This window comes from Tamandua tetradactyla, chromosome 5 (assembly GCF_023851605.1).
Source record: "Tamandua tetradactyla isolate mTamTet1 chromosome 5, mTamTet1.pri, whole genome shotgun sequence".
NCBI classification, from domain to species: Eukaryota; Metazoa; Chordata; class Mammalia; order Pilosa; family Myrmecophagidae; genus Tamandua; species Tamandua tetradactyla.
Window position 1 is genome coordinate 147,857,016 of NC_135331.1, and position 15,015 is coordinate 147,872,030.

Below are 15,015 nucleotides of genomic sequence, written 5' to 3' on the forward strand. Positions count from 1 at the left end.
GATGAATAAACACAATGTTACCAGCCACAGAAAGCAAACCAATGTTTTTCTTGACACATGGTAAGGTAAATCAGCAGAAAAGAACAATATAAACTGGCAAATTTAGACATTCTGGCAACTAAGTAAACAATGAAAGACCTAATATCCAAACTATGAAACACTGAAATAAGTCGCTTTTTACTTAATATTTCTAATTCAAGTTCTCAAAATATGCCTCTCGTATTGTATTCACAGTGGAACAATCCAATGTAGTTTCTTCAACACATTATCATTAACATCCTTAAAGATCAATTTTCAATTAAAAAACAAAAGGTATACATCCAAGTTATAAGTATTTCTCTTGCCAATTAAACACGCGTACCCAAAATGTGAACCCAGAAACAAATATTTTAGATATTCTTCACAATGTCTCATCTGTAAAAATGGAAGAAAAAAGGTTGGTTTTAAAAGAAAAAAAAAGTCAATTTAAGAAACAGTTTCATCTAAATTTATGAGTGTTTTCTAAATTAAAATGTTTTTGGATTAGTTCTTTTACAACATACAAATTTTCCCTTTCATTTTAGCATTATATTTCACCAAATGGTTTTAGTCGTCTTGGTTTGAGGCTTACAACTTTAGCCTTTTATACAGTAAAACAGATTTAAATTTTAACTTGTTAAGTAAATAAATAATAACAGAAAAATATAGAGGATAGTATGTATAACATTTTCATGAAATCACTATTGAATGGCACAAAAAACAAAATCAAACTTTTTCCTTTTGTGTGTGTTTTTTAAAACTAATTTCTTTAGGATGAAAGCCCTCTCCATTTCTTCATTCAGGTCAAGTTATTAAAAATAACAATAATAAAATAAACCAAATGGAAAATGATGTCTTTCCTTGTGCTCTCAATTTGTTATGAAATAATTCTTAATTGTCCCCAATTCATCCTATTTTTAGTTCAACGATTGTAGTGGTCAGTTTGGTTTTGTCCTGTTCTGTGAACCGTGTGAATGGATCCTGGCTATGCTGCCATTCCTCTGGTTAGAAATTTGGAACATGATAGAACAAGCACAGATCTTATATTTATTAGTAGGCGTTGTGGCCTCCAACTATTTGAGAACTTCAATATCTATTAATAAACTATGGCAGAGTAGAACTGCCATTTGCTGACAAGACAGACTTGATAACCTACAAGTTAAGTTTTAATTATTTGAACTTCCTTCAGAATTTTTCATATAGTTTCTTAAAGATTGCCATAAGATAACTGACCTGTTTAACAGATATTTCTTTAGATCTTATGTTTGTATTATCTTTTAAGCAGTACAACAATATAAAAATCATCTCTGTGGCTACCTCTTCACTATAATAACCATTTCAGATTTCTTAATTAAATATTGGCTAACAAAGACTCAGTTTACTTAGATCACTACAAATTAGGTTCTTTTATAAGTTGGTCATATAGTTATGAGATAAACATACAAAATATAGATCACTCCCAAACTTATCTCTATTTCCCCATCCTAGCATATGTTAGCCTCTAAATTAAAATCTTTGCTTGTCTCTTTCATGAAGCTGAAGAACACAGTAGTTAAATGTGTTCAATACTGTAGCCTTGGGTGTTTTCCTTTTACAAAAGCAATCATGCCAAGTAGGGTCTTTTTAGCACTTTAGAAAGGATTCTCCAATACTTTAGCACAGCACCTGGCTATTTCCAGCATCTTTTACTCCTGCTAAATAAGAGCGTTTGCTAAGTATACTGGAGTGTAATGAATGAAAATCACATCTTGTTTCTAGTGTAAATGCCCTAACCAAATTGCATAATTTATCTTAACCTCTGTTTTATCATCTGTAATATAAAACAACCAGATGGGCATTAAATTCTCATGATTAGCTGTGATGACATTATCTACTCATTCAACAAATATTTAGATAAGTGCTATGAAGGATAATAAAAGTGACAAGGACATAGGTTGCTCAGGAAAAAAGCTTCTCTAAGGAGGTGACATTTGAGGTGGGATTTGAATAGTGAAAAAGGAGCCAGCCATGTGAAGTTTGGGGGGTAATGGTACTCTAAGCAGAGGAACAACTGCAAAGACTAATTCATCTTAGTGATTTCCCAATTATGATGCTCACCTAGTTTAAATTTTTATTAAAGTTTTCACTTGAAACCTAGTTTAAAACTATTTTCCCCCAAAGAAAACTCTTCCCCACCAAATGAAAACCTCTGTGATTAACCCTCCTGATTTCAAATTATGATTTAGGTACCTAATTTATACTATATTCATACTGAATCTGAAAACATAATTATTAACTATTCCATGTTTGCTCTGGTCTCACTCACAAGTACCGTGCACAAAAAAGAGTGGTCATTAAATGCTGAAGACCAAATACTAAAAATGAAATCTGAATTTTGTTTCTCTATTTCCAGAATAAGGTTTGGTCACAAAGTACTTCAGAATGAATTACAGCAACATTGTAAATACAGTGGAAAGAGAAGCTGACTCAGGAGTAAGAAATCCCAAATTCAATTCCTAGCTCTATCATTTATTTAGACATGTGGCTTCTGGCAAATAAACTCTATGATGACATGTCCATATCTGTAAAATGGGAATATCATTTGCCCTGCATACCTATGATTAGATGGGTACCAACTACATTCCATGGGAGATTATGACCACTGTTCTCAAAAAATGTCTAAGCTTATTGTGGAAACAGAATAAATACTGGAAACAATGAACCACATTTTCATTTTTGAACTCAAAGAGCCCTTAAATGATCTTGGTTCAAGCCCTTATTATACATTAGAAACTAAGGGCCCTGAATACAATGTGACTTGCTCAAAGTTACAAAAATATATTGTGGCAAAATCAGCACAGCCCCTACACTTTCTAAATATCCAGACCAGTATACTTTTCACTACACCACACTGCCTTTACCATATTATGCAACCTAGTCTACAATATACATACCTCACAATTTATTCTAACATTCTCTATACCCAGATCCAGAATGTTAAAATCTAAATGACTACAAGTACCTACGTAGATTTCTGAGGCTGATATATATAATTTTGTTACCAGAATTAGGTTTAAGAAGTGCCCAAGTGTTCCTAATCACAGTATTAGGAATTTAAGGATTAAAATCAGCTGATGATCTTAGAAATCTGTTTCTACAAAATGTGTATCTGGCCTATGATTGAAGCATATATTACACAGTTTCTAATTACATTCACTTAATGTCAATCAGTTATATTGTTATTTGAGAAATATGGAATATGACTTTTTTTTACTTAAAAAGTAATATACCTGTACTGTATAAAATATTGAAAGCAATCCAAAATACTTATTGTTTTTGGTTATCTTTCTCTGCTCTGTTATTCATGATTATAACCTAAAAGCAAAATCTAAGTTGAGAAACAGCCATGAGTGCCCATGGTGCACTATGGATTATATAACAATGTATGCCAAAGATGCAAGCAAAAGAAGAACCTGATGAAATTGTGTCATGGTTTCAATAGCAGAAAGATCCAAATTCACCTTTAATGTGAAAATAAAATGGGTATTAGAAAATGAAAACAAATATCCTAAATCCACCAAACGAAGTTCTAAACATTATTTAAACTGAAAGAAGGGTCATTGGACATGTGGGAAAACTGAAAGAAGGGTCATTGGACACATGGAACCCTAACCAAAAGTGAAAACCTTTGGGGGAAGAACTGCAAAATGATAATGTCTTCTTACTAACTCCAATTCCTCCATGAAGCAAGAAAGCAAAAGCTTTAGAAAACAGTGTGCAAAACTGAGGTTGTTCTAAAAATCAAATGAAGTTAAGACTGTGAAAGCATTGGTAGACCATGAAGTACAAGTTATTATTATATAACAATTTGTAGTCTACAAGCATAGCAGTTTGCCACAGGGTAGACGTAAAGGCTTATTTAAAAACTGCAATTCTTGTATACTGACTCACTGAATTTTTATTTTTAAAAAAGAAAGAATGTTAGTCATGAAAGCTGGATCAACTACCACTTCTGAAAAAGGAATTTATCATAGCCTCAATAGAAGAAAACATGCAAAAAAATTCCCCCTCCCTTTTTTTTTTTCAAGATATGGATCTTCTTTTAGCCATGTGACCTTTAAGCAGGTCACTGTTCCTCTCTGAATCTCAGTTTCCTAATGTTTCAGGCAGTGTGTTGGGTATTTTGCCATAGTGTTTAATTGACTAATAGGATCTGTTATACAAAGTGAGATAGAAATTAACATCTCTATTTTACAGTTAAGGAAACTACAATTCAAAGGGGTTAGTTAGGAAATTATGCTGCCAACCAGGCAGCTAATAAGTGGCATATTTGATATACTGCACCTTATTCTAACTCCAAAGATCCTGTTCTTCCTAGCATATTTCCTTGAAAAATAAAAACAAGGCTGGTCTCAATAATTTCCATGATTACTCCTTGCAACAAAAATATAATCCAATATTCTTCCAAAATCAAATAGGAAAAATATGTATTTATTTGATGACTGTGAATTATATTACACTTTTAGCTCACTGCAATCTAAATTTTAGATTTTTAGAGATAACTTTTCTCGAGTCTATAAGTTTTCAGTAAGACATACTGTGTTCTTCATCGTATATGTAATGCAAAGTGTCTAAAAAATTTAAAAACTGGTAACTTTAATAGATGCCATTTTCATTCAAAGTTTTTAACATGTTTTAAAATGTCTATTCATACTGTTTTATCTTTTCTAAATTTATAGTCCTTATCGCCAATCGCTCATCTGTAAACTTGAAAATAAGCAATGTATTAAAGACAAACTGGAATATCTTCTAAAATAACTAAAATTTTTATAGAATATGAAACGGATTAGGATTTTCCAACCGTGGTTTCCCGACTGGTCTTACATTTTAGTTGTCACCGCGATCTTTAGTTACCGCTTCAGGATACGCTACTTGAAACATCCTTCCATCATAACAGACCAGCCTATGACTAATGGTGAAATTTATCTAAACTAGCCTAACTGAAGGCAGAACATTTGTTAAGATTACGAGTCCTACTCTACGGAATCGACGAAACTGAGAACCATTCGGTACTCTGGAAGACAATGTATTTAGACTCGGCGAGCTATTAATTTAACATTTACCGAGCGCCCACTACCTACCAGGTACGGAGCTTGAAAGCTGAACGTCATACAATCCTTGGCCTTTAGACTAACTGAAACTCCCAAACGGCCACGGTCTTTCTGAATTTACTACTTAGAGAAACCAGAACTGGTGGACCACACTATCTCACCAGTTCACCCTTCTACTTGAGGTGACCCAAATCCGGGCACTGGATTATCAAATCCAAATTTAAGAATGCCGAAGTGAGGAAAAAAGAAATCTACCTCGGAGCAGGTGAGCGCTGCGAGTCCCCCCAACACCCGGTATCTGCAAGGTTGTGGGGACTCCAAGGCGGACCCTGAGGGGCGCCCAGAATCCAAGAGGTCGGGGAGGCGCCTTCAGAGCCGGGACCAGGCAGAGGCGAGGACCGCCCAGGGCCGGTACCTCTTTGCGGGTCCTCGCTCACCTCTTCTACCTCGATCTCCTTGTAGTCGATCTCTTCAAAGTTGAGGACCTGGAAGGGGGTTTCGATCATCTCACCAGCCGAAGACGAGGAGGAGGAGGAGGCGGCGGAGGCTGTAGACATGATCCCTCGCGAAGCCTGGGGAGGCTGCTGCCCGGACACTCCGGGGGAGGCCCGCGCCCACCCGCCTCTGGACTGGCCTTCAGCCTGGAGCCGCGCAGCGCAGCCCAGCCACCCCGCGATCCGTGGCGGGGGCAGGGGCCGCAGCCTCAGCCGTGTCCCGGCTCCAGCTCCGGGTCGGCTGCGCTTTCCGCCACCCGGCCCCGCCCACCACACTTCCGGCTCCGGTCTGAAATCGGAAACAGGCGGAGGGTTGCGGCTGGAAGGCGGGGAGGGGAGAATTTGGGGCCTGGGAAAGAAAAAGGAAGGACAGGTTGCGGGTGGGGCATAAGGGTGAAAGGCTTGCTTGAACTTGTAAAACAAATTTCGCGAGATCTTCGTTAACAGGGACCCAGCAACGGGATGATACCGCGAGAACTCTTGCGCTGACATAATTAAAATGCGCGAACGGAAGTGGCGTGCAGCACGACTGAAGTCGTTGTGGTTGGTCCTTTAAGAAGCAGCGGGAAAGATTAAAACTACGGTTTTGCCTCTGTTTTGGTGAACTTTGTCATGACCTCACTCCGTTTAGTCTGAGCGGCTTGCAAAGAGGTCGGGATAGTATTGAACTGAGTTTTTGTGGCAACCTTACTTTTCAGTTTCAGCCCTAAGGTAAACTGAGCTGTGTTCTTAAGAAACCTCGTAGAATTTGTTTTCCTCAGTGTTTATAAAAGGAAACAGTTGCTGTTCCTTTAAACTCTGAAAGGCCGAGTGTTCACAAACAAGTCAATATTTTGTTCTTACAATATTTTCAGAGATTAGTTAGATAAGGTAGATACTTTAACATAATTTGTTGTGTTCACCTCGTTAGAGACTATATTAATAACACGTCAAGTGCAGAGCACTACCATAGATGCTTTACATTTAACTTAATCAGTAATCGCCTTGCAAATTAAAGATTTTTGTTGCCATTTTCAGTACGTATAGAAAATAAACTCGGGTTAAAACAATTACTGGTCCTCACAAGCTAGTAGAACCTGGACCAGTGTGTCTCAAAGGCTGTTGATTTTGCCTATGTTGTGTTGCCACCGCAATTTTGTTTTAAATTAGCTGCTAAACCTCAGTCAGTTTGACCTGAAGCATAACTGTGGGAAAACTGAACTTGGACATGAAGACTTAAGAATAAATATAGACGGTGGTTGAGGCAGTGGGTTTGAATAATCAACTCACTTATGGACACTGCGTGGAAGAATCACGGATGGAACCCTACGCGTATGTTGTCAAATTCTAAGTCTCAGTAGGAGACTGAAAAGTAGATTGCTATGAAATAGTCTGAATCGGGAAAGTGAGGAGAGCATTTCAATTAAGGAGTAGTCAATCAAATAAATGGGGTACACAAGGAAGTAAAAAACATTTGTGATTGCAAATAGGTCATGGGATATTCTAATCAGGAAGTTAAGAACTTCTGGAAACATTCGTTTTTTATTAGTTCTAGTGACAATGATAGTTGGACGAATGGATAAAAAAATGAAAGAATAATTTCTTCTCACTATAAGCAGTCTCTGAAGGCTCTCACAGAAGGTCTTGTTTTCCCATATGTTTCCATTCTTTTTCTAATGCTCAGATTTTCCCTGAATTTTGGACCTATTGGACATATTTACTTAGAGGTTACATAAACACCTAAACTTTATGATGCCTGAAGCAAATTTAAAATTTCTCCTCCACCAAAAGTATGTCCCTCCCTGTGCATTTCCTATCTCAGGGAAGGGTTTTATCCATTCAGTTGTCCAAGTGAGATAACAGAACATTTCTACACGTGAAATGATAGTGCACTAATAATCAAATAGAAGCAGATTAAATCAATGGGATGATCATTTCTTACCTGTCATTCCTCTCCTTGCATTACCAAACTAGGACTGCCTCTTACTTGTGCTGTTAGTCTGTAGGACAGTCTGTAGGTCCATATCTTATTTGTCTTTGATACTCTGATCAATTGATGCTACAAAGTGGGAACTCAAGAAATGTTTATTATGTTTTCTGAATGAATGAATAGCTTTTGCCAGGCCTCCCTTTCTCTGGAATACAAGATCTGTTTTCTACTCCTTTGTTTAGGAAAGTATCCTGCTGACAACCAACTAATCACTACAGCAACGATGCTGTTCTTCTTGATTTTCTTTCCAATATTTTATGAAAAATTCAAACATATTGAAAAGTTGAAAGAAGTTTACAGTGAACATCTATATACCCACCACCAAGATTCTATTAACGTTTTACTGTACCTGCCTGTTCTAGTTTGCTAGCTGCTGGAATGCAACACACCAGAGATGGATTGGCTTTAAATAAAAGGGGATTTATTTTGTTAGTTCTTCAGAGGAAAGGCAGCTAACTTTCACCTAAAGTTCTTTCTTACGTGGGAAGGCACAGGGTGATCTCTGCTGGCCTTCTCTCCAGGCCTCTGGGTTCCAGCAACTTTCCCTGGGGTTATTCTTTGTGCATCTCCAAAGGCCTGGGTTGAGCTGCGAGTGCTGAGATGAGGTATGCTGAGCTGCTTGGGCTGTGCTATGTTGAGCTGTCTCATTTAAGCACTAGCCAATTAAATCAAACATCATTCATTGCAGCAGGCAGGCCTCCTAGCCAACTACAGATGTAATGAGCAACAGATGAGGTTCACGTACCATTGGCTCATATCCACAGCAGCAGAACTAGGCACCTTCACCTGACCAAGTTGATACCTGAACCTAACTACCACATTGCGTAATCATATATCCATCCATCCATCTATCCGTGTTTTCTGTTGAATGTGTTTCACAGTGAGTATATTGCATAATTTTGATCAGCTGCTCTGATACATCTGCTTCTATATTTTACCTGGTGACTTGAACTTCTGATATTGATATTAGTCTGAAATCAATCCTTGTCCTATTGGCTTGCAGATTGCTTAAGCAGGCAAGTAGGCCCAATAACTGTCAATTCCCCTAGCCCCTCTTTCCCCACTAGTCCTTGTTACTAAATTTTATCATGTGTTTTCATTAAGCCCATCTATTATGTTTTATTCTACATTACAGAAGTTATGTATGTAGTTGAAAAGCCATCTTTAAAAAATTCTATGAATAAATTTTTCTTCATTTTTTTCTTTGTACTTTATGTTGGTGAATTGTATTTGGTGGGTGATACAAAATGTCAGTGTTTTCTCCCCTGGATTTACCCAGGGGAATTTTGAAAATACAGATCCCTTGTGGCTCACCTCCAGAGATTCTCACGTAATTGGTTTTATGTGGGGCTCAGGCATATGCATGTTTTAGAAGTTCCTCTTTTAAGATTCTAAGGTAACTTAAAGGAAGGCACAGATCAGTTTGACTCAAACAGTGAATTTTTGTTAATTTTATATTGCCTAGATGAACTACATGGAAACTTGGGCCTGGATGTCTCTATTCTTGGTCCAGAATATAAAAGCGAAATCCCTTCCTCTATATTAGAATCTAATCCTATATTAGATCCTATATTAGAGAATCTTTATCCAAGGAAAGAGTTCTTATCTTCTTCTTGAGAGTTTGTACTTATTTTGACACCTTAGCTTTTATTTAGTGACAATAGATGAAAAATAACAAAAGGGGGAAACATGGTTTTTTCTTATTATTTGTGCCGTTATTCAGTGGGATCTGTAAATGGTTTCAGATAAAAATGCTTTCAGATATTAGCAAAGGAATAAGAACACTCATGCAGTCAAGTAGTATTTAGAAAAACTATCAGGTTCTTGATCTGGAGAGATTTTTTTTTCTCTTTGTCTGCTTGGCACCTTTTCCTTAGCTTCTGATAGTAGACCATAGCCCACTGTCGACAGTGATAGGCGCCATATATTAGGTTGGACCAATCATTGTACCTGATACACATGCCTCTTGGAATCAGTCCATGTTATGGATTGAATCATATTCCCCACAAAGATATATTCATATCCTAACTGCACATCCTCTGAATATGAACTCATTGTAAATAGGCTCTTAGAAGATGCTATTAAGAGAAACCAAAATGAATCAGCATGAATCCAATATTACTGGAGTCTTTATAAGTAAAGGAAGTTTGGACATAGGAGTAGAGAGATAGATTGCCATGTGATGGAAACAAAGATAAGTTATGGATCATTAGCAAGCCACCACCAGAATACTATACACTTTGGAAAAAGCATGGTCTACCAATACCCTGATTTTAGATTTCTAGCCTCCAAAACTGTGAGACAATAAATTCCTGTTATTTAAGCCAACCAGTCTGTGGTATTTGTTATAGCAACCCTGGCAAACAAAGACAGTCCAAGCATGGTCATGCGATTTAAGGTGGGCCCAGCAGAATTTTTCCCAGAATTTTTCTAACCAGAGCTGTTAGTGAACAGTTCTGTTTGGTGACTGTGACATGCAGTCTGGGAGTTGCTTATGGCCATATTTCTCACTGAGTTAATAAAGCCTGGCCGATTGAGAGAATGAAGTGTACACCCAGTAAGAAGCAGAGATAAAATACAGAGAAAGTTCTGGAAGTAGTTGTGTCTCTGGATCCAGTCACCCCCAGGGTTCATCCACTTCTCCCATTTTGTGATTGGTTGTGTAGACCAGTAAATTCCCATTTTTTACTTACGCTGGTTCAAGTTATATTTTTGTCATTTGCAACCAAAGGATCTTGTGTAATAATACAGCTTGAATCTGGAGAAGTGAGGGAGGGGAATGGAGCCCATCTTAGTTTACCTCAATTTTGACTGTGCAATTCCTTTTAATTCCTTTTTTTTCATGAATTAAAGATGGAATCTGAACATCACAATTTCATCTCAACTTCAGTCACCAGTTCATTGTGTCTCCCCAAATTTCCAGAAATAAACCTCAAGTTGTTTAGATGGTCTCCTTGAAGTCCCTCTCCCCCTGTTTTGAGCACCCTCCACCACCCAGCCCCATATCAGCCCCCTGATAACTACTCTAATCTCCAACTTTGTCTTTAATTTTAATCCTTTTATGTTCTCCAGGGATGAGGGACCAATGGTTTCAAAATCCTTTACTGACAGTATTTTTGGCATGTTCTAAATGGGATTTTATTCTTACTTCAGTCATTTTGGAAATGGAAATATTTGACAAGTGGATTCATAGAGACTTTGCAGAAACTGAGACTAAAATAGCTCCATTTTACTATCCTGTGGGATAAATGTTTATAATATATCTGTTAAAGGATTCCATAGCTCCATTTTACTGTCCTGTGGAATAGATGTTTATAATATATATGTTAAAGGGTTCCATATTTTATTAGTTAACATGATTTTTGTTATAAGTAATAGAAAACCCAATGCAAAATGGCTTAAGCAATAAAGGGATTTATTAGCTTAGGTAAATGGTAAGTCAAAAGCTAGGTCAGAATTCAGATTTCATTTGATTCATAGGCTTAGTAATAGCCTGAATAATTGAGTTTCCATTTCTTCGTTCTGCCTTTTGTGGTATTGCATTTGTTCTAGAACAGTGTTTCTCAACTTTTGTCACTGTTCCTCCAAGGAAACTTTTTAGACATTTTTTCCTTAATATCCCCCCATAAAATTTTGTTATCATAGACATACTGTATATGTGTTTATGTGCTGTTTGTATATCTGGGCTTTATAAAAAAAAATTTTTTTTCTTTCCCCAACAACTGATTATCACTTTCTCACCCCTGTTGAGAATATATGTTCTAGGAGTCCCATTTTTCACATGACATACCACACTGTCCAGTACAACCACAGAGAGCATCTCTGTGCTGGTTTGAAAGGATATATGTCCCCTAGAAAAGCCATGTTTTAATCAAAATCCCATTTCATAGAGGCAGAATAATCCCTATTCAATACTGTATGTTTGGATCTGTAATTAGATCATCTCCCTGGAGGTGTAACCCAATCAAGAGTGGTTGTTAAACTGGGTTAGGTGATGACATGTCTCTGCCCATTTGGGTAGGTCTTGATAAGTTTCTGGAGTCCTATAAAAGAAGAAACATTTTGGAGAGGGAGATTCAGAGAGAGCAGAGCAGCATGACATAGCTGCAAGAAGCAGAGTCCACCAGCCAGCGACCTTTGGAGATAAAGAAGAAAAATGTCTCCTGGGGAGCTTCATGAAACAGGAAGCCAGGAGAAGAAGCTAGCGGATGATGCCATGTTCACCATGTGCCCCTCCAGATAAGAGAGGAACCCTGAGCTTGTTCAGCATGTGCCTTTCCAGATGAGAGAGAAACTCTTGACTGTGTGCCATGTGCCCTTCCACTTGAGAGAGAAACCCTGAACTTCATCAGCCTTCTTGAACCAAGGTATCTTTCCCTGGATGCCTTAGATTGGATATTTCTATAGACTTGCTTTAATTGGGACGTTTTCTTGGCCTTAGAACTGTTAACTACCAACTTATTAAGTTCCCCTTTTTAAAAGTCATTCTGTTTCTCGTATACTGCATTCCAGTAGCTAGCAAACTAGAACAATCTCTTTTAGCAGCAATCTCAAAACAGCAGGGGACTTTCTTTTATAAATTCCTTGACAACTGTACCCTTGAAAGAAGAGTGAGGGAAGGGAGGTTTTGAAGATGCAAATAGCTTGTTTAACTTAGATTCCAGGCTTATAGAAGCTTAAAGGCTTACAGGGGGAGCTGCTCACCAAATGAAAAATCTGAATACTCTTAGAAGGGGAAAAGCGGGCAATAGTTGCTGGATATGCAACCAACAAATGTTCATTGTTAATCTATTGATCAAAGTTGAGTTCCATTCCTAGAAAGGGCTGCCATAAGCTCAAGCCAATGAAAGAGCATTCTTTCCAGGAAGTTCAGAAATATTATTCTGCTTTACTAGATTCAAGTCTGGACTATCAAGAATAGGCAACTCTTTAGCATTTCAGTAGCACTGCTGGAGAACAGCTCCCCAAAACCATGCATTTCTTTGGTATCTGAGTTTACTCCATATTTTCTACTCCCATGTCTTCATGTTAGAGTCTAGGAGAAGCTTTGCTCCAGTATATTTGACCCATGGAACTGCTGGAGGTATTTGTGTTCCTGGTGTCAACAATGTGGCTGGTAAGGGTGAGCTTGCAAACTTGAAATAGGGGTTTCTGGCAGGTGCAGATTCATCAGATATATCTAATGCTTCTATTTGCAACTAATGTTCTATATTGTCCCAACCAAACTATCTGCAAGGTGACTGCTTTGATGGTACATGTGTGTTCTGCAGATAAAATTTCCATCATTGGTTTTGAATTACTTGACATAAAAATGATCAACTGGTCTCCAAATCCATTGATGTTATCATAAGAAGTTTCAACATTTGCTCATTTAAATAGGGAAAGAGATGAAGTCTTTAAATGTAATTCAACTGTTGCAGATTTTAGAAAAATTGTAAAAATACTTGAATTTTTTTTATTTACTTGTGTGAGTAAAATTTCTCTTTAATGTTGTCTACTAAGATTTGAAAAGATCAGGAATGGATTGTAACCATTTCAAGTATAAAATCTTACATTAAATGTTATGTTAATGAATGTTTATTAAAATTTTGAAAAAATATTAGGTGTTTTATACATATTCAGCATTTAAGATTGTCTCTCATACTTTGTATTTCTTTCTTTAAAATAATAATGTGAAAAAGCAAAGATTTTTTGAGTCTCAAATTGATACTCACCCGAGAGTATTTTACAGTATTATTATTTTCTATGTGTATCATGACATGAAAAAGCTGGGAAGTATTAAGTTATGATGCTGTTTAAGTAGTCAAGTCAAGAAGTAAAAGTGGTTTGCACAAAATGGTTAGGTTTGAGAGGTGCTGAGGAAATAGAATTGGTAAGACTTGGTGATTGACTACATGTGGGGATAGGATAATATTGGCAAGAGTATGGTTGAAGTAACAGGCCATGGAGAACTAACCTGAAGAGAGGAAGAAAGTAATAGCAGGGTCTGATGAATAGGTGGGAGGGTCAGTGGGTGGGAAGTTGCCATGTGGTTGAAGAACAGATACGATGGAACTTTCCTGGGTTACTGGGCAGATCTGAGGGTGTGATTAGAGAGTGAGATGTTCTAATTTGTGATTCCAGAGGTGGTGCAATTTCAAGTGAAGGCAAGATTTGAGATATGATTGGAAGAAGTGAAGGGGTTGGTCTTTGGGAATGAGAAGAGCAGAAACTGAGAAGCCAGGATATTGGGTAGGACGTTCATCTAACTGCTGTTGGATATTGAGGTTATTTCTCATTACCTGGAATTAGCCAAACTGCTAGGTTGGGGCCCAGTTCTCCAGAATGCCAAGTCTGCCCAAGACTTCTGATCTCAACAGCAAAGAGCTAGTGTCCAACTACAAAGTTAAAAGGAAGAGTCTACAGTCTCACTTTTGATACCACCTGCAAGTTCAGGAGTTTCCCGAATTGACCCTTAGCTTTGATACTTCACTAGAAACACCCACAGAATTCACTGCAGCCTATTATACTCATAATTATATTTATAGCAAAGAAAGGATATGTTGACTTAAGCCAAAGGAAGAGATTCATAGAACAGGGTCAGGGAGGCATCCAAAGATATAGCGTCCAGTTCTCTCCCTGAAGAGTCATGGATGGCATTACCTCTTCCTAGATGCTATATGTGACAATATGCACAGAATATAGTCAACCAGGAAAGTTCACGCAATTTTAGATACAGTTTTTATTGATGTTTCTTTAAGTAGGTATGATTGAATCATTACTCACATGGTTTAACACAGTCCATGGCAGGTTGGGATGACATCTGGTGACCCTAGAAGCTCACCATAAGCCACCTCATTAACATAAACTACTAGGTGTGGTCCAGGGACCCATGATGAATAACAAAGACACTCCTATCACTTGGGAAGTTCCAAGGGTTTAAAAGTTGCCTTCCCCTCCCTCCCCAGAAGCTGAGGACAAAGGCCAGGCCTAGCTACTTTGGGTTAGGCCAAATTTGATAGTACACACTAATTTTTTTTTTCCTGTTATAAATATCCCTGAGATGAACATTCTTGTATTAAATTTAATGTTTATAGGTGTCTTCATGCAAAAGCTATTATACTTCTTTGGTTATCTAATTTTCCTTTCTCTGAAATGTTTTTAGTAAGCGTATACTTTAAAGAATGGTGGTATACAAGTTGCAGTCAGGATTTCTGTACTTTATCTTCAAAGCACAGGTTGTGGAATTGTAATGATTAGAAATCTTTTCCTGGTTCTGTCCCATACCTTAAACGAATTACTTAAGTTCAGCATTAGTTTATCTATCATTTGTTTCAAAGGTATTTATGCAGATTAAAAGAGTGACTGGTTTATGGAAATGAAACGCTAAATAATTTCTAGTTTTGTTTTCTTTTTTTTTTCTTTCCCTGAGGGGAAACAATTCTCCCTCATAGCCTCTAGGAGA

At 37.4% G+C, this 15,015-nt stretch overlaps 1 protein-coding gene and 1 long non-coding RNA gene across 7 annotated transcripts in view; one reads left to right on the top strand and one right to left on the bottom strand.

Moving 5' to 3' along the window:
• Positions 1-5,887, bottom strand: part of MAP3K7 (mitogen-activated protein kinase kinase kinase 7) — a 116,175-nt gene extending 110,288 nt beyond the window's left edge. For 3 of the 5 annotated variants that reach the window (XR_013176292.1, XM_077162424.1, XM_077162423.1), the window contains exon 1: positions 5,546-5,887. Coding sequence is in view for 2 of the 5 variants with exons in the window: in XM_077162424.1 (XP_077018539.1) it covers positions 5,546-5,665 (120 nt within the window). In the remaining 3 variants the exon portion in view is untranslated. Of the gene's footprint in view, positions 1-5,523 lie in introns of all 5 variants that reach the window. The other 2 variants (XM_077162425.1, XM_077162426.1) reach the window with 2 other exon arrangements.
• Positions 5,888-5,975: 88 nt separating this feature from the next.
• Positions 5,976-15,015, top strand: part of LOC143684968 (uncharacterized) — a 188,098-nt gene continuing 179,058 nt past the window's right edge. For both annotated transcript variants that reach the window (XR_013176294.1, XR_013176295.1), the window contains exon 1: positions 5,976-6,313. This is a non-coding gene — a long non-coding RNA (uncharacterized LOC143684968). The remainder of the gene's footprint in view (positions 6,314-15,015) is intronic.